This window comes from Archocentrus centrarchus, chromosome 7 (assembly GCF_007364275.1).
Source record: "Archocentrus centrarchus isolate MPI-CPG fArcCen1 chromosome 7, fArcCen1, whole genome shotgun sequence".
Lineage (NCBI taxonomy): Eukaryota > Metazoa > Chordata > Actinopteri > Cichliformes > Cichlidae > Archocentrus > Archocentrus centrarchus.
Genome location: NC_044352.1, coordinates 26,317,840 through 26,340,845, shown reverse-complemented (window position 1 = coordinate 26,340,845; position 23,006 = coordinate 26,317,840). Strand labels below are relative to the sequence as shown.

Below are 23,006 nucleotides of genomic sequence, written 5' to 3'. Positions count from 1 at the left end.
CAGTTTTCTGTCAACACCTAGGCAGGTATGTTGCACAGTGTGAGCGCTTGTCTCTTATAATTTGTTGTTAAAGGTGTGAAGTTTATAAAAAAGTAACTATTTTTTTTTTATATTTTAAACCGACCTCAGAAAGCACAGTCCCAGACTCTGTGGTTATGGAGTGTTTATAATCTGTGTGGGATTTAGGCGTCATTTAATAAAAATAACGTTAAAAATATGTTGTGTCTATGAAAGAGCAATTTACAGGGAGAGTTTGCGCATTTTTTTTCTTCGGGTTTCTCTTTGTGTAAACCGTAGACTGTATACAGTGGACACAGGATACAAAATCCTGACAGAATTTAAATTCCCTCGTCTTTAAAACCTGAACTCCTGCTGTTACCTCCTCTTTGTATTATAAAATCAATAAATCAATCGCTCTGCATAGTAAAGGTCAAACATCCAAGGGGAGATATATTGACCAAAACACGCACTTTAACTACTGATGCCACCAACGATGCAGATGCATGTTTGAAAAAAAAGAAAGATGTTTGTTCTCCTGCTTGTGAAGCTTCTTGAATAGTAACGGAGAAAAGAAGCGAACCTGCAGCATCTTTCCTCGTAGAGAGAGAGCGAGGGTGAGAGACAAACGCGGACGTGACGTCACTGCTAAGCACCTCTGTAGCGGTGTAGCTTCCGCCTACCAGCCAATGCAAAAGAGTGTAAATCGCTCTTAGGATTTCCTTACTTCAAACTCGCCTCTGGTTGTCACCGCGGGCTGGGCCGACTCTGCTTCAAGAGGTAAACAACGCCGGCTTTAAACAGTGAAATTTCACGCAGCGGTTGATTAAATGTGGCTCTTTGCTCCCGGGTTCCTCCAGAGGCCCTTGTTTACATCTCAATCCCCGGACTAGAGTGGGTGAGAGGCGGGGGCACAGCGGGAGGGAACGAGGAGAAGGGGTGGCTACCTGGCTAGCTCGTATGTTGTTAATTCTTGTTGGAGAGCAAATTAAAGTTTTCCTTGGAAACTTTTGCAAGCGTATTGTGGAAGTGCTCAGCAGTCTTAGCTAGTCAGAGTCGTGGGTTTGCAATTGCGTGACTTCCCTGCTCAACAGAAATGCCAGCACGCTAGCCAGGCTAATCCGGCTAACGGTAAGTTAGCCAGCGGTTGTGTGGATTTAACTTCAGAAGCGTTTGGAGCCTCTGTGTTGAAGTCGGATCAAAATTCTGAACTCCAGGTGCTACCGGGTGTCTTTCTTCTTCCTTTTTTTTTTTTTTTTTTTTTTTTTTTAGCGTGATTTAATCTAACCCCCAGCTCCCTACTTCCCTTTCCTCGAGACCTGTTATCAAACCTGTAACACATTAGCCTAGCAAGATGTGTGTCACCCAGTTTGGTGCCTATTTTTATCCTGGATCGGGCGGAATGCGAGCCTTCGTCTGTCTGCCTGCCTGCCTGCCTGCCGGGGCCGACTGGCAGGCTTTCCCAGCTAACCTTGTTTTCTGTCCAGTGAATATTTACCAAGTCACATGTGAACACCGGTGCCAGCAGTCGTCTTTGATCCCGTGTCTGTGGATCAAATCACATGTCGAAATAAGCCTACTAGGGGGCCTCTGTAGTGTCACTGTTTGTATTTTCTTCAGAGTGTACTTTCCGTGCAAAGGTAGAGGATTTACATGGCGAAGACACACGTAGATTCAAGACAAACACAAGAATATGGATAGCACTACAGTTGTGTTACCGTGTAAGGGGAGCACTTGTGTCATGACTCTGCTGCTACGCAGCTAGGTTGAAAATATTTCCGCTTTTTCTGCCTGATGAGTAGGTGATATTGGTGACCAACGTGGCAGCAAATACCCTCTAAAACTTTAAATGTGAAGGTCTTTTCTGTGTTGAGTTTAGACCATCAGTGTTGTTTGGAGTGTACAAACATATGTCTGGGTTAATATTGGTGGACCAATATTATTGGCCAGTATTAGCTACTTGCCAATCTATGGCTGTTGGTGTTTATGGGAGCTTGCTTCCACCACTGACTGGGGGGGGAAAAATTGCCAGGCAGAACTAAGTCAAAATTTTGGGTTGAGGGATGTCTATGTTGAAATTTTGACTTGGCTCTGCCTGGCAAATTTATTTATTTTCAGTGGCGGAAACAAGCTTCCATATATAATGACCTTTTAAATGAAAGTTTAAAAAGTAAAGAAGAGATGGTGGAAAAACACCCTTCAACTGGGTTATCGCTATTGGTTTTGAATAGTTTGCCCACCATGGGGCAACACGCATGTTTAGAAACATGAACACAACCACCAGCTACTCTGAGCAGAGTTAAACAGTAAACATATAAATTAATAACTACATATTATAAATGTTAAGGATATGTTTTGTCTCTCTGAAAAAAAAATTGGCTGACAGATCAGATAATCAGATTTTTAAATATTGATATTGGTATCAGCCTTAAAAATGCTATATCAGGCAGGCTGGTCTGGGCCAGCCTTGTTTCATCAGTTATGCTGGATCCAGTTATACATCACTGCTATACTGTTATGTGCTAGCAGTTTTCTTGGTTTAATGGGGTCTTTCAGATGTTCAGTCCAATAATATGATGTGTGAACCACCAGCTCTTCTGTCTGGCTTTAATCTGCAAGCCAGCATTTCATCCACATGTAATGGGGACAAATTAATAGCAAAATTCACTCGCTACCTTTCAGTCAAACTGTATTTAATCACATCTCACAAAGAGTACTGCCTGCTGGATGTAGTTCACCACACTCAAGGATAGTCACTATTGTCAACTGCCAAAAGTAATAAAGTTAGAATTTATTTTATCTGATATCTGTGTAATTTTGATCTGTCTGTCACCCAAGGAAGAAGTGATTGGATTGACAGAGACTTGAAATACAATTTCAATTGAGTTTATTTATTACATTTTTAGACTGTATTATTATTTGGCGATTCACTTATACCAGTATCGGTATACAACTTCCTAGAGGTCATTACTCAGAGATTCCTATAAAGATATCTTGCAAGTTGTCAGGCAGCTGTGAAAGCTCTATTCAACCTTATCTGCTCCTCTTATAATAGCCTTTATATCTTCTAACATGATTTCATGAGTTTTGTTATTAAACGCCTCTTAAAAACAAACATCCTTATCGGGACAGTAATCAGCTAGAATTTTGTACTCTTATAAAAAGGGAGTATACATTTTTAAAAAATGCTGTTTTTTTGCTTTTTTGCTTTCAATGCATGTTTTTAAGTTTGGGTTTTCAACATCTAATTTGTTTACAGCATTTTATTATAATAAAAAAATGAGAAGGAATTTTATTTCTGGTACTGTGCAAAAGTCTTGACCACCTTTGTTCTTCAACACAGCCTGAACTCTCTGAGACAGTTTTTTTTTTTGTCATTTCTTTAAGTAGTCTTCAGGAATAGTTCTCCAGGCTTCTTGAAGGACATTCAAAGCTCTTCTTTGGATGTTGGCTGCCTTTTGTTCTGTTCTCTGTCAAGATGATCTTACTCTGCTTCAGTGATGTTGAGGTCCAGGCTATGTGTTTTTATGACAGGCTGCTTGCAACAAAGTTTCCTAAAGATAAAATGTTTTAAATGGTTTCTTTGCTAAATTATTTATGTGTTCAAAGAAAAACTTTGAAAGACCTTCAGAATAGGGCTGCAACTAATGACTATTTTGATAGTCGATTAGTCATCGACTATTGAAACGATTAGTCGACTAATCGGGTTGTGAGTCACATAATTATGAAATGGCACTTATTTAGCTATCAGCTTTTAAATTTAGCATAAGGTTATTTAAAATGTGGTAGTAAACACACGGAAGATGGATACTTCATTCAAAAAATTTAATCAGGTTTGCTGCTGATATAAATGTAATGGTCCATTTTTCCAACCACGAAAAAAAAAAAAAATATAGTACTCTTTCTTCCCTGTAAAACAAAGTTGGCAGTTTAAGCCATAGACATATGTCTGTGGTTTCACCAGTAGCCGCTGAATGCTATCCGGGCTTTAAGTCTGACGTCATTTCCGGGTCCAAATGCTCCTAAATAAACAGCAATGGCATAACCAATGACTGTTCACTATTAAAGATGAGTGTAACATACCTTATCAACTGCAGCCATTTGCGCTTCACTTTCTCATCGGTAAAATGACAGCTGAGTGTGTGTGTGTGTGTGTGTGTGTGTGGTTTTTCAGTTAAAACGGGTCGGCAACCCGCGGCTCCGGAGCCGCATGGGGCTCATTCACACTTAATCTGCGACTCTGTGCGGCTCGCGGAAGTAAATTATAAGTATCCAATTGAAGTGCATTTTATTTTTGTCAGTTCGGTTTTTGTTGTAATTTTAAATTGGAACATTATTGTGATCTTGAAATATTAAAATAAAATCATTTTATTTATCTATTTATTTATTTACGTTTCTCAATATATGCCTCACTCGCGGTAGCCGGTAGCGGCTACCGGTGTTGTGCCAAAAAGTGATTGTCTGCCAAAAAGTGATTGCCAATATTTAAACTGTTGTAAATAGGGCTGCAACGATTCATCGATTAACTCGATTAAATCGATTCTAAAAATTTATCGACACAAATTTACTGTGTCGATGCTTCGTTTAAACTCTGCAACGCTCAGCTGTCTCGGTGTAAGCGGCGCTCCTCACTAGCATTAGCAGCATTAGTGCTGACGTTTTTTTGGGGGTTTATTGGGGGCTGGCAAACCAACATAGAACTGCATTACCGCCACCTACTGGACTGGAGTGTGAATCACTCACGTATACACAAGCACACATTCTAAAAAGCTCTCCGTCGCTGCGATGGATTTCATTTAACACAGAGTGGATCATCACTAGAGTTGCCACCTGTCTCGTAAAATACAGAACCCCGTATGTTACGGGACTCCGTGGAATACGGCTCCGTAACATGCCGTGTTCCGTACTTTACGGGACGGGTGGCAACTGTCGCTGACATGCATTTCCACGCCTCAACTGCTCTCTGTGTGTCTGTGTGTGTTGTGCTCGCTGAGAATTTCAGCTGCTACTTTTGTCTTTACTTCAGCTGTAGCTACCAGAACTGGTTTGCTAGCGAGCGCGGGCCATTAGCACTAGCGATGGTTCGGTACCAGAAGTCCCGCCCCCCAGGACCGAGGGGCTCCTTCAAAATATTTTTTTATACTTTAATCCCTTATTAGTGACTAAATATAGACCTGCAGTAGAAACGTATTTTCGAGAATGCTTGTGAATACAAAGCATTACACCATTACTCACACATGCGCCATGGCTCCCGCAGCCACTAGTTTTTCAAAACACTCATAGCAGGCAGCGGTTTTAACTGCGCAAGCGCAAAGAGGCGAAGCTGTGACGGTGAGCTCAAGTAGTGAAAAAGGAAACGTTTTTCCAGCGTCCAAAACAGCAGCTTTTTCTTTTAGTAACCACCATTAAATCTGTGAAACAGCTGGAGGTCCTTCATCAAGCACCTGATCAGCAAGTGTGAAGAAAAGAGAACTTTGTAGCTGCTCCATTCACCGCTGTTTGTTCACATGGCGAGAAACTGCATTACGGAAGTTAAAATATGCAGATAAACTGTTAATAAAAAAAAGTATTTCTTATCCGATTACTCGATTAATCGCTGGAATAATCGATAGAATACTCGATTACTAAAATAATCGTTTTATGCAGCCCTAGTTGTAAATGACTTGCTGACCTATAATCTGTGAAAAATTTGTCAAACATATCTCTCGTGAATGATATCAAGACATTTTGAGTAAGAAACAACATTTCTGTCACAAGGTAGAAGCTGCAATCAGTTTTTGGCAGGGACTTTTATATATTCTTTATTTATCAGGGTAAAAACTGTGATTGGCCAGATTCTAAAGAGATATCTGCCCAAGAGAGCAGCAGAAATCAGAACAAATATGACATTACACTCTATAAAGATATTTTAAGTGACCAAAGAGGACTGGATTTATTATAATGTACATGCAATAATGCAGAGTCATAAACATACTTGAATAACAGGTCATTTCTTAATTTTATATCTAAGCCCTTCATAAATACTATTGACTACACTCTATTCACCAATATAAGCAAAGACATTACACATAAAAGCACATAGAAACATCAAAAATCACTTTCTGGCGGACGATCACTTTTTGGCACAACACCGGCTTCCGCTAGTATTTGTGGCTCTCACTGTTTTGTTTTCCGTAGAAACCGGGTTCAAATGGCTCTTTCCGGATTACAGGTTGCCGACCCCTGGGTTAAAACAACCAGGGACACAGGATTGCGGCATTTTGATCACGTGACGGTTTGGACCCCGAAATGGAATTTTACGTCATCACTTAACCGGATTGCGCATGTGTGAAGCTCGCCAGAGATAGACAGACAAGAAGACATCTAACTCTGTTAAAAAAAAAATCATCAGTAATTAAAAAAAAAAAAAAAAAAGACTATTATCGACAGTTAAATTCGTCATCAACTATTTTTATTGTCGACAATGTCGACTAATCGTTGCAGCCCTACTTCAGAAAGCCTGGAGAACTATTGCTCAAGACCGCTTTAAAATGCTACAAGAAAGCCTGACTCCTTGGAAGCAAAATATAAAGAAACGAGGAATGGCTCAAGATTTCTGCATAGGACTGTAGATTATTTACATAATTTGTGTCAATGCTTCATTTTTCCTGATTTGGTGAACCAGAGAACAGAGGAGAGCAGAAAAGTGGCATTAGACTATACTGATGTTCACCGCTATAGTGGTGAACATCAGTTGGCTTACTGCAGTGTTTTGTGGCCACTCAAAATATTTTACCATGTGAGCATGGGCACATTGCCCCCAAATTGGTTTGTTTATTTATTTTTTGTCCTTCATGTACACAAGAGTAATGTTTGCAAATGAAACTTGAAGAAAGAGGGGAGGTGTGGGCAAACAGCTGTTTTGGATTAAGAAACTGGTGTTTTAGTGTGAGATTCATGTAGTTCTTGAATTGCGCTTTTTTTGTTTTGTTTTGTTTTTTGTTTTTTTAAAGAATTGCTTGTCATTCAGAAAAACAAATAATTAGCAGAAGATTAATAGTTTTTTTTTCCCCTCCCCCCCCCTCTTCTCTGCTTTTCATTCTTTTTCTCCAGTCTTTTTTTTTCTCCTCAGATTGTCCTATAACAAACTTTCCAAATGAGTGACGGAGAGTGTGACTTCTTCTGCTTCTTCCGCTGCTGCTGAGCGCACTTCGTATGCGCTTCAGGCAGACAGGAAGGCAGGGTATCTTTTAGCAGTAAAGTGACGCGAGAAAGTGGAAAGGAGGGTGGGGAGAAACAGGGAGGTGAGGCTTCAGTCAAGCCATTTCAGCTCATTGGACGAGTAGGATCCGACAGGTAGGCGGGTAGTCTACCTGTCCGGGTTATCAAATCAGTCGACTGGATGTCTGTGGACATGAATAGCCAGGCGTCGGATAGCAACGAGGAAGACTTCGGCGTGAACTCAGAAGAAGAAGAGGATGAGGACGATGGAGGAGAAGAGGAGGATCCGGGTGACATTGCAGGATACTACGACGGAGTGGCCAGTGACGTGGAGCAACAGGGCGCTGACTCCTTTGATCCAGAGGAGTACCAGTTCACCTGTCTGACCTACAAAGAGAGTCAGCGGGTGCTGATGGAGGAGGTTAACACTGTGGCTGCTGCACTGAAGGTGAGTGGAGCTGTGCTAGTCTCAAAAACCTGTGAATGAAACCCAATGTTTTGTTGTAGTTCATGAAACCAACATCTGAAATTATCATGAGGTAAGAGCAAGGTGTAGATGAAGTGTATTTTTCCAGGTTGGGTAATTTGGTAGTGCTGACCATAATTTTTGATTTTTAGATCATTGCACATTATTTTATAAGAAAAGTGCACAAATGTAAGAACAGGTACTCTGGTCTCAGCTTGATGACATATTTTTCTGTTTCTACCATTATATGATTGCATGACTGTACCAATGTTTTGTATGCTCATTATACTAATAAAATACTGATTCCTACATTGAAAAGCCAGATTACCTTTAAAAACAACAACAAAAAGCCGTGTTTCCAGTAGTGAGAATTCGGCTGACACAGACTAGCTCGTGGTATGTGTTACCTGTGGGAAAGCACACCTTCAGTGTTTCACAGGTTCATGTTTGAAAATAGATGGCAACGCATTTACAGGCAGCCATTCACTCGGGTTATAAGTTGCAGTTATCAGGAGTAGTAGACAAGGAGTACTTGAAGATTAGGTCACGGTCAGGCACTGTTCTTCTGGTCACAGTTCTTCTTCTTGCAAGAGTCGTCCCACTCAGGAAAAAGGGTGAATAATTAAGAACCTCTCCCCTGCCGTTAAGTGCAGGGGTGGATCTAATATGATTTGGGCTTGTGTTGCAGCTAGTGGCAGAGGAAACCTCACTGGTAGAAGGAAAATGGATTTAATTAAATATCAACAAATTCTTGAAGAAAACATTAGTATGTGTTTTTAAAGGGGAAAAAAGATAATGGCTTCTACGACTGCTCTTGTTATAAAAGCATCTCAATATCTACAAGCAGCAACGTTGCAGATCAAAAATCTGTGGAGAGGCCTCAAAACAATAGTGTGCAAGAATCTCTCAGAAGCTGTTTGGGGATTTTCTGCCAGTTCTTACAGCAAACAAGAAGTGAAAGCATTTATGCGCTGTGATACTTGCCAGTGGGATATTATAAACATCTGAGTGAAACTTTTTTCTTGTAAGATCTGTTTTGCGTAACACTGCTAAGTCAACGCTACTTCACTCACAGTTGCTCACATTCAAACTAGAGAGCTGCACAACATAACTGCAGTCCTCTGTGAGCAGAGCTGAGCAGATGTGTCTTTCTTGATGGTAGTCTCAGTCCTTTTACTGGAGTAAGCAGGTACTTAACCAGTTTAAGGGCAGCTTTAGATTTGAGAAGCCTTGAAGTGTCTTTTCTTTGTTATAAAATTGTAATGAATACCATTTCTTTTACAGTAAGGTCAGATAATCACATCTCTATATTCGAGTGAATTGTCTACTTTTTTGTTTTTGTTTTGCTGGTAAGTCACTTGTTGTGTAGCAAAGATATTAGTAAGAAGGAAACCTTTGTAGGTCAGCACCATAATGCGGCTTTTTGTCCATTAGCCAAACTGGGATCTGAGTTCTTTGTAGAATTACACCCAGAACTCGAGTAGCAGGCTTTCAGCACAGAAAGGAGGTCACACACCTAGCTTTTAAGCGATCTTTCATTAGTTATGATTAGACATTGAAGCAACATCTCAGCAGCGTGCCTCTCTGTGTCCTTTCTTTCTTTCACAGGTTGTACCATCAGTAGCAAAACTGATCCTGGTGCATTTCCACTGGCAGGTTTCACAAATACTAGACAGGTATGTCTCCACTGTGTCTTACTCCTTCCAGTCTCTTTTTGTCTTGTTTGCAGAATTCCTTTTACACCATCTGTTCTTCACATTCCTTTCCCTGATTTATTCTCTGCTCTTGCCGTTCCTCTTTTTTCGCTGTCTTTATCTCATTATCTTCCTGTGATATCACTCTGCAGTGATATCACACCGACTTAGTTCACACTGATATTTTCTTTTTCTTATTTTATTCTTTGCACTGCACTTACCTTCACAGACTCTAGATGTTTTTTGCCCATCCTTAAACAGTCTTTTTTTCTTAACAACATATGACGGGTGACAAAGACGTTAATTAAAAAAACTGATTACAGTTGCTTTTAGTATTCATTAGTAAGACATTTGATTTGATATCTTTTCAAACAGTTCACATTGGCTTCTTTGTCAGTCAGACTCTAATGTGCTCTTTTGTCCTCTTGAGTTTGACCCCTGCTTCTGTCTATGTTTTCCACAGATATAAGTCCAACTCGTCTCTGCTTTTGTCAGATGCTCTGGTCCAGCCCAGCAGCACCTGCAAATCAGTCACTGTGAGTGCGGTATAGTCAGTTTTTGTCACCAATTCACCGCTGTACTCATAGCTTCATCAAAGTAACTTTGATTGTAATGCAGCAGATAATCCACTCATACATGAAATTTGTATAAATGTTTAATCATTTAAGACAATGTCAAAACTTTCTAATATTAAAGACAATACTCAACATTTCTTTTTTGAGTAAGTACTTGGCGACTGTGGGGAGGAAAAACTCCTTTTTCAACAGGAACTAGCCTTCTGCAGAACCAGGGCATTTCTGTTAGTTCTTGTGAGGAGCACTTTAGAACAGCTGGAGACATTTTTTTTTATGGAGTTATTGGCATGCTATGGTAATAAGCAATTCCAGTAGTCCAACCTGGAAGTAATTCATGCTTGGACTAGGTTCTCAGCATTCAGCACTTCCTGTTTAGATCTTTTTTTCAAGAGATATGATTGGCTGCTCATTTCAGAAACTTTAAAAAAGTCTTCTTTGTGTACATTGAGGATACCAACAAGCTCTCCAGTGCATCAAGAATGTGCTGATGATCTTGATTTCTCTTTCAGGCCCCTCAGTCCCTCCAGTGTGGTGTGTGTCTACAGGTCGTACGTAGAGACTCTCTGCTGGCGCTTCCCTGCCAGCACTCCTTCTGCAAAGCATGCTGGGAGCAGCACTGCACCGTACTGGTCAAAGATGGCACGGGTGTGGGTGAGTACAGCGAGTGTATGTAAGCATCACTGCAGTTATCAAAGCGGTTATTAGAGTGGGTGAGTCACAGTTTGTTTGATCAGAACTCCCAAACGTCTGTTCAAGAATCTGTATGCCTGCACTTTGTATATTTATGTGCTGGTATGTGTATTTGTCCACTTGGAGTTTCATCAGTTTCAGCCTCTGATCTGATTTGATTTACTGCCAAAACCAGCGCAGTTTGCAGAGTGGTATTTCATTTGTGCTACATCAGCCACCCAGTGATACCACATTTACTGATTGCACATCCCGGATGTCCATATTTATTTGTGTTTCTGCATGTGTGTGAAATTAAAGAATGTCTTGGGCCTTAGAAGATAAAGGTGGTGTGATATGACTTTTTGATGATTTCCATCTGGCGTGGAATTAAGCAGGCAGGCATGTTCCTGCAGAAGCCTCAGTTATCAGTGTGTCTGTGAAGGAGTGTGCTTGTGTCAGCAGGATAGCAGATGGGTGTGTGGGTGTGTACATTGATCGTTTCTAAGTTTTTGAGCATTATACTGTACGGCTGTACTAGATACCTTTCTTTTCCATGGGCGGTTACTGCTGGTCCTCACTGTTACTGACTCAACAGAGTAAAAAGAGAGGCCACTGTGCTTGCAGAAGGAGAGAAACAGCTCACGCTTGGATAAAAAGTTGCTAAATCTAGTTAGAAAGTTATGTTGGCCACAACAAGATGAAGTGAAGCCTGATGATCACTGTTGTGACTGAGAGGGAGGTCAAGCACCCAAGCTGAGATCAAAATCATCCAATTAGTCCAATATTTGGGTGTAGCATTCGTATATTTTATGCGCATAGTTTACCAGGCTGCCTGTAACTGCGAGTGTGTAGGAGTGCAGATGCTTTAGTAGTGAGATGTGTGAGCATGTTTGCATGCAGTTGCATGTCACTGTACTACTTTTAACAGTCTCTCTGATAGTCTGTGTAACCAAGTCCTCAGCCTGATAGTGCAGCTGATAGACACTTAAGGAAGGATAAAATAAAGGTTCGATAAAGCACACAAACAGAGGTCTGTGTAGTCACTGTTTACATCTTACTTTCCTCACTGTCACTGTGATTCTTAACTTTATAATAAATGTGCGTGTGTTTGTGTGTTCAGGGATCTCATGTATGGCTCAGGACTGCTCCCTGCAGATGCCAGAAGACTTTGTCTTGCCGTTGCTGCCAGGAGAGGAGCTGAAGGACAAATACAGACGCTACCTCTTCAGAGACTATGTCGAGGTGTGTGACCGCCACAGTGTTTGCTGAACGTATTTGCTGAACGTATTTGCTCAGATGCTACGTCAAAGTCTGCATGTATAGTGAATGAGATATCAGAAGCATCTGGAGAGGTGGTGGGAACTCAGTTAGCCCGTTTGTGTTTGCTCTGAGTCATTGAATTTTCCAGATACAGCATGAAATTACTTTCCTCTCTATGTAGCTATCTCACCAGCTGGCTATCCATCTAAATATTTATGCCAATTCTTATATCTCATATTAGTAATTTCCTAAGTCAGTCTCTCAAATGATAAAGAAATACATCATTAGTTGTAGTTAATTACATTATAATATTTGTGCCTACAATGAAGGTAAATTGAAATGAGGTGTATGTGTGTTAATTGTACCTATCTGCATTCTGCAGAGTCACTTCCAATTGCAGTTGTGTCCAGGTGCAGACTGTCCCATGGTCATCAAGGTGCAGGAGCCACGGGCACGAAGAGTGCAGTGTAGCCGCTGCAGTGAAGTCTTCTGGTAAGTGGCACATTCATGCATTAACAAGTTAAATGCAGAGCATTTATCTTAAAATTGTACTAACAATTTCACACAAACTGCAGTTTGTTTTTTTTTAACCTGTCCTATCTGGCAGCTTAAGCAAGCAAAATTATAATCTGCATATATACACTTTGTTGTCATATTTATTTTTTCCTACATTGTAAATTAATACCAAAGTCATTCAGACTATGAAGGAGCACATAAGGAATTATGTTGTAAACTTAAAAGTGCTAAACAAACCAAAATATGTTTTAGGCCCCATTTGCTTTGATGACAGCTTTGCACACTCTTGGTTTTCCAACAGTCTTGAAGGAGTTCCCAGAGGTGCTGAGCACCTGTTGGGTGCTTTGCCTTCATCTCGGTTGGGTTTAGATCAGGTGGTTGTGGAGGCCAGGTCATCTGACGCTACACTCCATCTCCCTCTTTCTTGGTCAAATAGCCCTTACATAGCCTGGAGGTGTGTTTGGGGTCATTGTCCTGTTGAAAAACAAATGATGGTCCCACTGAGCGCAAACCATATGGGATGGCATGGCGCTGCAGAATGTTATGGTAGCCATGCTGGTTGATTTATTTTGAATAAATTGGCAATAGTTAACCAGCAAAGCACCCTCATACATTGTTTGTGTTCCTCGGCCCAAGCTATTCGGCCCAAGCTATTCCCAAGCTGTATTGAGCTGCTGTAATGCACAAATTTCCCCGTCGTGGGATTATTAAAGTTTTATCTTATCTCTTATCTTATCTTATTCTCTTCCTCTTGTTGTTCCTTCGAAGTGGCTTCTTTTCAGCAATTCAACCATAAAGTCCAGAGTCACGCAGTCTTCTCTGAACAGTTGATGTAGAGATGTGTGTGCTGCTTGAACTCTGTGAAGCATTTAGGTGGGCTCTTATCTGTGGTGTTCTTAACTTGTGGTTTCTGAGGCTGGTAACTCTGAACTTATCCTCCACAACAAAGGAAACTCTTGGTCCTCCTTTCCTGGGGCGGTCCTGATGAGAGCCAGTTTCATCATAACGTTTGATGGTCTTTGCGACTACACTTGAGGATACTTTCAAAGTCCTTGAAAATTTTTGGACTGACTGACCTTCATTTCTTAAAGTAATGATGGACTGTTGTTTTTATTTACTTTGTTGAGTAGTTCATATGGAGTAGAGCATTACCCCAATAGGCCCATTCACTGTATACCAACTCTACCTCTTCATAACACAACTGATGGTCTCAAACACATTAAGAGGGCAAGAAATTCAAGAAATGAACAGCTGTTAACTGAAAGCCATTCCAGGTGACCACCTCATAAAGCTGACTGAGAAAATGCCAAATCTGTCATCTAAGCAAGAGGTGCCTACTTTGAAGACTCTAAAATATAAAACATATTCTGGTTTGTTCGACACTTTCTGGTTTACTAAATTATTCCATATGTATTTCTTCAGTTTGGATGACTTTAGTATTAATCTACAATGCAGACAATTTAATTAATAATGAAAAACCACTGAATGAGAAGGTGTGTCCAAATCTTTGACTGGTACTGTACAGATGGTTAACTAAAATGATCCTCTATCATGTAGCCCCTTATATGATCTTTTATTTCTCCAAATGAGAATATTTAATTAATCCAAAAGCTTTGAGCTGAATTATTTGTAAAAGCTACTTCAGTATTTAAATGTTACTTGTTTAGACTTCATACAGTTACATATTTGTGTGCTATGACTGTAGTTAGTTCATGTTTTTTTTTTTTTTTGTTTGTTTTTTTTCTGTGGACAGAATTCTTGTTTATCTTTAGTCAGTTTTAAACTCAGGCTGTTTAGTGTGTCAGTGTAGTCGGTGAAGCTATCACTGTGAGTTTATCTTTTCCACAGTTTCAAATGCCGTCAGATGTACCACGCACCCACAGACTGTGCAACAATTAGGAAATGGCTGACCAAATGTGCAGATGACTCAGAGACCGCAAACTACATCAGTGCGCACACTAAAGATGTAAGAACATCTGCATGTAAACGCGCTAATATGCATACATACTGTACTGTGACTGCTCTTGCTCCCACACACTTGTATGTCTGCACACATATTTTAGTTTTGAACTCTCCCATCGTCACAAATCATCCACAGTTTGGAAATGCAATTTGTAAAACACTGCAGATTTTCAGCTCGAATTAGGGCGTTAAAAGCTGTGTATTTCTCTTCTAGTGTCCTAAGTGCAATATCTGCATTGAGAAGAATGGAGGGTGCAATCACATGGTGAGTCAGAGCTGAAAATCACAGTTTTCCCAGAACACAGGAAACACTAAAAATATATTCACATTCTGAGAGCTAATGTCCTCAACTTTGTTGAATCACTCCAGAGAGATGTTACTTATTTATGTTTGTTACTCATTTATTACAACCTCTAAGCTGTGCGTGTGACAGCGTTGTGTTAAATCATCCATTAATTGTGTATGATCTGCTCTGATTCACAGTCACAGTGTGGCATACCTTGTTGTGTTATCAGGTTTCTGTTTCACTAATTTGACTTTCTTCTATTTTTTTTCCTCTCTCGTTTGTTTCAGCAATGCTCCAAGTGCAAACACGGTAAGTTGTCTGTGTCAAAATGTCACACTTCTCCTATGATTCAGAGAGGCAGACTGTGGAGGAGAGGATGACAAAAAATAGTCACAAGTCACGATTACAGGATAATGACTGGGCTTCCGAGAAATTCTCTGTCCAGGTTTTATTCTGTTGCAGTCCGCTGCAGTTTGGCGGACATGGAGTGAAAAGCATTTTTCAACGTGTTCCACGGGTCATCGGCTGCTTCTGAGCTAGAAGAGACAAAAAAAGCTAGACAAAAATGTGGTTAAATCAAACTTGGTGTCATTCATTGATAGAAAATTATATTACCAACCTTAACCTCACATCATCCTCTTCAGACTACTAGAAATAAGAAGTGAAGGGGCAACGTGGCTTCTTTCCTTGTTGATACAAAAATAATCACTTACTGTACATGCTCTGAAATCCATGTGTGCTGTGCAGAGTTTGTGAATTTGTTGTTCTTTTTTTGCCCTTTGAAAGACTTCTGCTGGATGTGTCTTGGAGACTGGAAGACTCACGGCAGTGAATACTACGAGTGCAGTCGCTACAAAGAAAATCCTGATATAGTCAACCAGAGCCAGCAGGCTCAGGCCAGAGAGGCCCTCAAGAAATACCTCTTCTACTTTGAGAGGGTAAGCGGTTTTCAGTAGAAGAGCTCCGGACGAACCTGCCAGATGTTTTTATGTCCTTTTTCCAGACACACTGACACAAACTGTTCTGTTTATGTATTTATTTGCATTTTTCTTTTGTTTTCTGTGGAGCTTTACTGGAGTTCAGAGAGTATTGGCTTCTAACACTGTGGACAAATTTGCACTTTAGACAAGAGGGAGATTAACATGTAGAATATTTCCTCCTGCACATTTGTGCAAAAGTTTTGTGGGATACTGGAACACTTAAGACAAAATATACTGCACACCATCTGTAGTAATGTGCTGTTAGAAAACACAGTGCAGTTTTTATGTATTTTATTTTTCCCATCAGTGGGAGAATCACAACAAGTCTCTGCAGTTGGAGGCTCAGACATACCAGAGGATTCAGGAGAAGATCCAAGAGAGAGTAATGAACAATCTGGGAACCTGGATCGACTGGCAGTACCTGCATAACGCTGCAAAGCTACTGGCAAAGGTACTGTGTAAACTGTGGCTGCATGTACTCAGAGGTAGTGAGTTATGAGCTGGGAGTTGAATGATAAAATACAGACAGAGGGAAGAAGATGGAAATAATCAGTGTACACTTCTCTGGGTTAATCATAAAATTACAGCTGTAAATAAGTAAATGATATCTTTGTTTGACTAGAACTCAGAAACACACAGCGAGCATGCAGCCTCCCTGCATGTCAGTGTAAATGTGCATCTCAAACTTAAAACGAGTTTAAACTGTTACTCATTCATTTCTGCTTATTTGATGAATTTGGTTACACTTGTAACACTACTCTGATCACCTGATTCCTTTTGGTTTTTTTAAAGGTTTTAAAAGTGGGGGGAAAAAAAAAAAACTGGTTTGTAAGATGTCTGTAATTAACACAGACATATCTGTAACATATCTACTGTTTGGGTTGAGTATCAGTGATCATGTCGGTAAATTTAAGTTTTCTCCCCGTCTGCTTTAGAGTCAAAAACTTGTAAACTTTTTCCAGTGCAGTGTTGTGATCGCATGTCGTCTTGTTGTCCCTAGTGTCGCTACACACTGCAGTATACCTACCCTTACGCCTATTATATGGAGTCCGGCCCACGCAAGAAACTGGTGAGTAATTAACTTCAACAAATAATGTAATACACCAACTACATCAGCTCTGAGCTCAGTGTCTTCCTCCTACCACTGATCTGTGCCCAGTAATCTTAATTGTGACTTCAGTCAGATTTCTCTGGGGGAGGGAAGAGATTCTTTTGGCCTGATGTTTGTGTTTTTTCCACGTGTCCTCTGCAGTTTGAGTACCAGCAGGCTCAGCTGGAAGCAGAGATAGAAAACTTGTCGTGGAAGGTTGAGCGAGCCGACAGCTACGAGAGAGGAGGCGAGGGGGAGCTCAGCGCCAGTGACAGAGGGGTAAGAGAGTATACTAAACAATGAAAAGGGAGGGAAGTACATGAAGTCTATAAGAAAGGAAAACTGCAGGAGGATGATAGCCTTGGGACTTTGTTGCTGGCTTCATTACATACAAGTAGTGAGAGCACACTGACCATAAAAACAATGTGCCTGGGGGAGTATTTGAATGTTGGACTTTTGATTTCCAAGTAAAACAGGTGACTTTTTTTTTTTTTCTCTTGAGCAAGGCCATAAACTAAAACAGCTATGAAAGAACCTCTAACCAAATACAGTGGTATGGCTCATTAATTAATTTTAATAATTGTTGGCAAACAATGGAGCTCAGACACAAAGGCAGTAAGTCCTCCTGCTCATGATGCACAGAGACCATTAGAAGGATCAATTCGTGTGATTTTATTTATTTTTTTTTATTGATGTATGAGGATCAGCCATCAACAAACTGTTAACAAACTGGGTTTTTTTTGCAGGATCTGGAAAATCAGATGCACATTGCTGAGCAGAGGCGACGTACGCTGCTGAAGGATTTCCACGACACCTGAAGCTTCATCGCGACTGCAGAGCACCAGCATCTCCCTCTTTACTTCCTTCCCTGCCTCCTAACCTTTGCTTCCTTCCATGGCCATCCCTCGGTGCAGTCATGCTTCACCCCCCCCCCCCCCTTTTGCTTCTCTGCACTCACTCATTGGCTTCTCTCGTTCCCTCCTCCCACTTCCATAATGCTGCAGGGCCACGGAGTGGCACGATTGTATCGCCCATTACTCTCCTCATCCTCACCCCATTTACAGGTTTTTAGCCTCAGAGCATCACATTTACTGCGGTTACACTTGTTTCAGCTTTCAGATCTGATGGTGTAGGTCAGAGTTGGAGGTCTTCTGTCATTTGCTTTGCTTTTATTTGTCAGTAAACATAGAAACACTGGCACATAGCATTTAAAGGCAGAATGAAGATCTGTAGCCGTGAATGGAAAAGCCTGTTTTTTTCTTTTTTTTTTTTTTTTTTTATAAACAGAGATGAGGAAAAGTAGAGGATTTTTTTTTTTTCTTTAAGAGGATGGTGCTGATGGGTGATTTTACAGAGACCATAGTAGACTAGACTTCCTTGATGGTAGTTGTACCTTGCAGGGTTTGCCTGAGCACATGCAAAGTTTAAATTTAATTTCCGCTCAAGTGTTACATGAAATTTTATGGGGCAAGAAAACACTTGGTGTAGAGGTTCTTCCGGGTTGCACTAGAGCTGTTCAGCTTCTAGCTCTCGGAGGGTGATGTTTTGCTCTCACTGTCGTTTAACAAAAGTTTGTCTAGACATTCATTTCTTCTTCACTGGATTCTGTCACCAGTGTTTTATCATAAACACATCTTCCCTCCATTGTTTTGTCTTTTGCCAAACCCGGGTTTGCTCCAGTTACTGCTGCCAGCAAATAGCCTTTATGGTCGAAGTGAAACTTCTGAATTAGTCCCGTTCACGTCTGCACGTTCTGATATTGTTGCTCAATTGTGTTCAGCTAATCTAGGTCCAAGCCCGTGTGAGCGCTTTCTATCGCAAATCCAGTATTAGCACCTCCAGTGATCAGATCGTGAAGTTGTTATGAAGCTACGAGTGTAATCTCAGCCACTTACACACACTACAGCACCTCCCACTGACATGGCATGCACACGCCCACCCACTCACGCTCAAACACTCCGCCGCAGAAAATGAGCTGTTAATTTCTCCTCGCCCCATCTCGTGCTCTCCTCTTTCTTTTCCTTCATCCCCTCACTTTATTTTCTCTTATTTTTTCTTCCTGCTGACATTGTTTTTTCTGAAGAATGGCTCTTCATAGATAGATCGTTTTAAAAAAATTGAAAAAAAAAGAAAATACCAAAAAAAAAAGCTGTAATTTTCAACGGTTGTACATTAATACAGAAATAGAGTTACTGAGAGAGTTTTTAAACCAGATGCTGTCTCTTGTGTGTTGATTACACAAACACCACTCCACACAGAATTTCATTTCAGGTTTAAATGGACACTACTTGAGTTTTCCAATTATATTAAGGTGTTTTATTTCTTTATTTTAAAAAAAAAAAAAACAAATTAAAGCAGGAAATGTGATTGAGTTAATGATCCCTCCTTAACAAGACGTTTATATGACACTTCTCAAGCACAATGTTTTCTCATTTTTGCAGAATACCTTCTAAAAATAATAATAAAAAAAAACATCTGAATTTTATAGTTTGTTTTTATAGACATTGTCAGGGCAGCTGCCATCAGGGTATACACTGCAAGGAAGGCGTGCATGTGTCACAATGCTGATGTGCGTGGTACATGTCAACAATCGGATGAATCCAGGGATCCAGTGTCCTTTATCCTCATTTTTCTCATCAAGGTTGTTGGTTATTTGGGCTACAGTAGCTCTTCGGTGCCTGCTTAAGTAGGCAGAGTGCAGCTTTTCAGTGCCTGTTTTCAAAACATTAAGAACCTTCTGTTCACTTGCTGTCTGTTTCAATCCCAGGTGCCACTGGAACCAGGTAATCTTAGTCACGGCACCTGTCGGTGGGTTTAATGTCATGGCTGATCAGTAAAGGACTTCAGATCTAAATTTGTGTTGCACATCTGTTAGAGGACTCATGTCCATATTAGTCATTCTGAAACCTGCAATGGTCAGTGTTTTGTTTCTACCATGATAAAAAGGATGTTCACCCCTTTTCTGTTTTAGGATATAATAAAAATAGTCTGGTAAATACAACCTCTTGTGAACTACTAAACATGAGATACTGCACTGTGTCATTGTGTAACAAAAGTTAGACCAAAAGGCAGAAACTGTGTGGAAAACAAAGTACATCATTGTTTCCACAGGAATTAAAAGGGTAAGTAGGAGTCGGGTCCAATTGCACTTGATTACCTGTCTTATCAGCAAGTCTGAGCACCTCCATGAAAGCAGAAGTTTGGGGAGTTTTAAAAAACATGACAGCACGGCTTAAGTTTGTAAAGTTGCAGCTGAACAAATCACAAGACTTCTGTAGATGTTTGGCTATAATGCACAGCGCCACCACAAACACATACCAACTGCCAGCGCGGTGTTGGAGAGCTGATGAATTGGGATTTACAGCCACGGGACCTGGGCACCTTGCGGTCATTGAGGCGACCATGAACTCCTCTGTATACCAAACTATTCTAGAGACAGTTGAGGGCTGGCCTGTTTTGTGGTCTGTGGTCTTTTATTCACTTAACTGAAGCAGCATGACAGCAGCCTTTTTTCAGTCAGAGGGTGTACTTTTTATGACTGTAAATGCATGAATTTATATTAAAATGAAAAATGTTTTTAGAGATTTTAATTGAAAACATGGATTTTTTTTTTTAATTTTGTCATTTCTTGGGCACTGCATTATTGACACACTGCAGAAATCCAGCTCTGACATTATCAGATTGTCACTTTGTTTCGAGCAGGGACCACAGCGTCTGTTACAGCCTAATATAGATAAGTGTAGTAGTGGGCCAAGATGAAATTCACTGCCCCACTGCGCTGCTTGACCTTGCTCGTGTCCTGGTTTCATATTTACACAGTGACAAACTCTGTATAGGGGGATGAGGGCACCCTCATGTGTTTGCTTGGAGAAGTGCAAGCAGGCTCTTTCTCTGGCAAAACAGTCTGTGGGGTTCCTGGATATTAATGAACAGTAAAGCTGAATGAGCTCAGATTAACTGGGATGCAGTTTGCTTTATTAAATTCATCAACATTTTCCAAAATACCAGTACGACTTTTTTTTTTTTTTACAGTCTTTATTTTTATTAAATACTATTATTTATTAAATACTGCTCTGACTATATGTCACAAACTTCATGTTGTTAAAAAATGTGCATGAACAAGGGAGCAAAAACCTTGTTCTCACATATGTTTGTTTTTTTATAGCCTGTCATGTCTGGCGGTTTTCACAAATGGAATCATGATCCAAAGGCATTATTATACCAAACTTATCTGCTTTTACAAGACGAGCTCTATAAGTCCTCTTGTTTGTTGTTTCTTTTATTTATTCATTCATTTTGATTATTGTCCACAAAATATGACTGCCAGGTCTGACAGGCAGGAAGGACAGACCTAGGTATACATATATACACATATTCAAATGCACACACACATATATATAGAGGTAAACAGGGAAAGACCCAGGGGACTTGGGCCATCCACAGGCCACCTGGAGGTCAGGAGACCTGTGGCCACACATCTCGATGATATGCACACACCCCAGAGTCCCTAGACGGAGCTCCCACGGCCAAAGGGCAAGAGCCACCCCCCCAGCATGAGCTGAGAATGAGGCCCGAGCCGCCCAACACCCAGCACCCCCCCAACCCCCCCGCTTCCCTATGCTGGAGAGGCCTGAGCCACCCCCAGTCCACAACCCTCAAGGGAGTGGACCAACAGCCACGCCAAGACATCTGGCCACACACCCCAGGACCCACAGGCACCCACATCCCAGATAGATAGCAAGGAGATAGCAAGGATCAGTGGGGAGCAGTAGGGAGGGGTAAACTTTTTCCCCACAGGGGCCAAGGCTCAACTGTACACATGCACACACACCAAAAGACCATACCAGTACGACCTTTAGTAAGATACATTTTTGGGAGATGAAGTTAAATTTTGCTGCAGGTCACAGTTCCAGAAGTCATGGCACATCTGTTTATATACCTGTTTGATTCTGAAGCCACGTGTCAGTAGTAATATACTGCGAATATTGGTAAATGTCTGTGTAAGTTCTCAGTCATCCAGGTCATAGTAGTCTCTGGAGCTTGAAAAAAAGGCGACTGGACTTGAAGACATTTCACCTCTCATCCGAAAGGCTTCTTCAGTACTCAAACCAAATGGTGGAATGACCCAGGTATTTAAACCCTCAATAGGTCACTTGAAAGAATGGGGCAAAGTCCCACATTGGTTTCACCCAAAACCACTGATTGTGGTGACCCGCACCTTTAACACCTTGGCTCTTGTGATTACGCACATGAACAATTGTGGGTCACAACCACATCCAGGGGACCACCCGACAGCCAAACTAATCTCTGTTTTTCCAGGTTACCAGTTCAGTACAGCTAGGACTGCGCAGCATTGCACAGCTTGGATCCCGGCTGTGCCAAAAAACAATCTTCTGCCAAAATGTGATTTCTGATGTTTCTCTCTGTGTGTGTATGTGTTTTATTAATGTGTAATTTATTTGCTTATATTGGCAAATAGACTGTGATTGACAGTATTGTTGAAAGGGCTTATATTTAAATTGAAGGAATGGCCTGTTTTGCAAATATCTTTATGACTTTGCATTATTATATCTACATTATAATTTATCCAGTCCTTTTTGGTCATCTTTATAGTACTGTTATGTTATTTTTCTTGCGCTCTTTGAAAGAGTTTCTCACTCCTGCCGCTTCTCACTACACTGCGCTCCCCCCGCCTCCCAAAGCTCAGAACCGTTCAGAGGGGGGCTGGGGGAGCGCAGTGTAGTGAGAAGCGGCAGGAGTGAGAAACTCTTTCGAATGAGGTAAAACTGTCGGAACGTTGCAGTGAACAGAACCGCCTGAGGCATAGGCGACATATGTTGCTGTCTAGGGCCCCCTGACCACCAGGGGGCCCCCAAGCTCACATACATTTGTAATGAAACTTTTTTAACATGCTAGTGCACTAGCAACATTTGTTTATGCACTGGTAACAATTATCTGTGCAGTGGTAACATTTATCTGTGCAGTGGTAACATTTATCTGTGCACTGGTAACATTTATCTGTGCATTGGTAACTATGTACTGGTAACAAATGTCAATGCATTGCTAACAATTATCTATGCATTAGTAACAATGATCTATGTATTGGTAACATTTGTGTGCGCACTGGTAACATTTATGTGTGCATTTGTAACAATTATCTATGCATTGTAACATTTATGTGTGCATTTGTAGCAATTATCTATGCATTGTAACATTTATGTGTGCATTTGTAACATCTATGTGTGCACTGGTAACAATTGTTTACGCATTAGTAACAATTATCTATGTATTGGTAACATTTGTGTGCGCAC

General features: G+C 40.8%; 1 protein-coding gene across 1 annotated transcript; it reads left to right on the top strand.

Annotated features, from left to right (window-relative positions):
• Positions 1–631: 631 nt before the first annotated feature.
• Positions 632–18,907, top strand: arih2 (ariadne homolog 2 (Drosophila)). Its single transcript, XM_030732935.1, has 15 exons — positions 632–777; positions 7,090–7,645; positions 9,272–9,339; positions 9,821–9,893; positions 10,442–10,583; positions 11,722–11,843; positions 12,244–12,353; positions 14,226–14,343; positions 14,554–14,604; positions 14,913–14,934; positions 15,412–15,563; positions 15,913–16,056; positions 16,606–16,674; positions 16,858–16,974; positions 17,442–18,907. Exons 2-15 carry the CDS (start codon positions 7,379–7,381, stop codon positions 17,511–17,513), a joined length of 1,527 nt encoding a protein of 508 aa, XP_030588795.1. The 5' UTR covers positions 632–777; positions 7,090–7,378; the 3' UTR covers positions 17,514–18,907.
• Positions 18,908–23,006: the final 4,099 nt, after the last annotated feature.

Coding starts and splice junctions, on each gene's coding strand:
- arih2 (XM_030732935.1), top strand. CDS start 7,379: ATGTCTGTGGACATGAATAGCCAGGCGTCGGATAGCAACGAGGAAGAC. Junction 16,057..16,605: donor CTGCAAAGCTACTGGCAAAG/GTACTGTGTAAA, acceptor TGTTGTCCCTAG/TGTCGCTACACACTGCAGTA. Junction 16,675..16,857: donor CCGGCCCACGCAAGAAACTG/GTGAGTAATTAA, acceptor TGTCCTCTGCAG/TTTGAGTACCAGCAGGCTCA.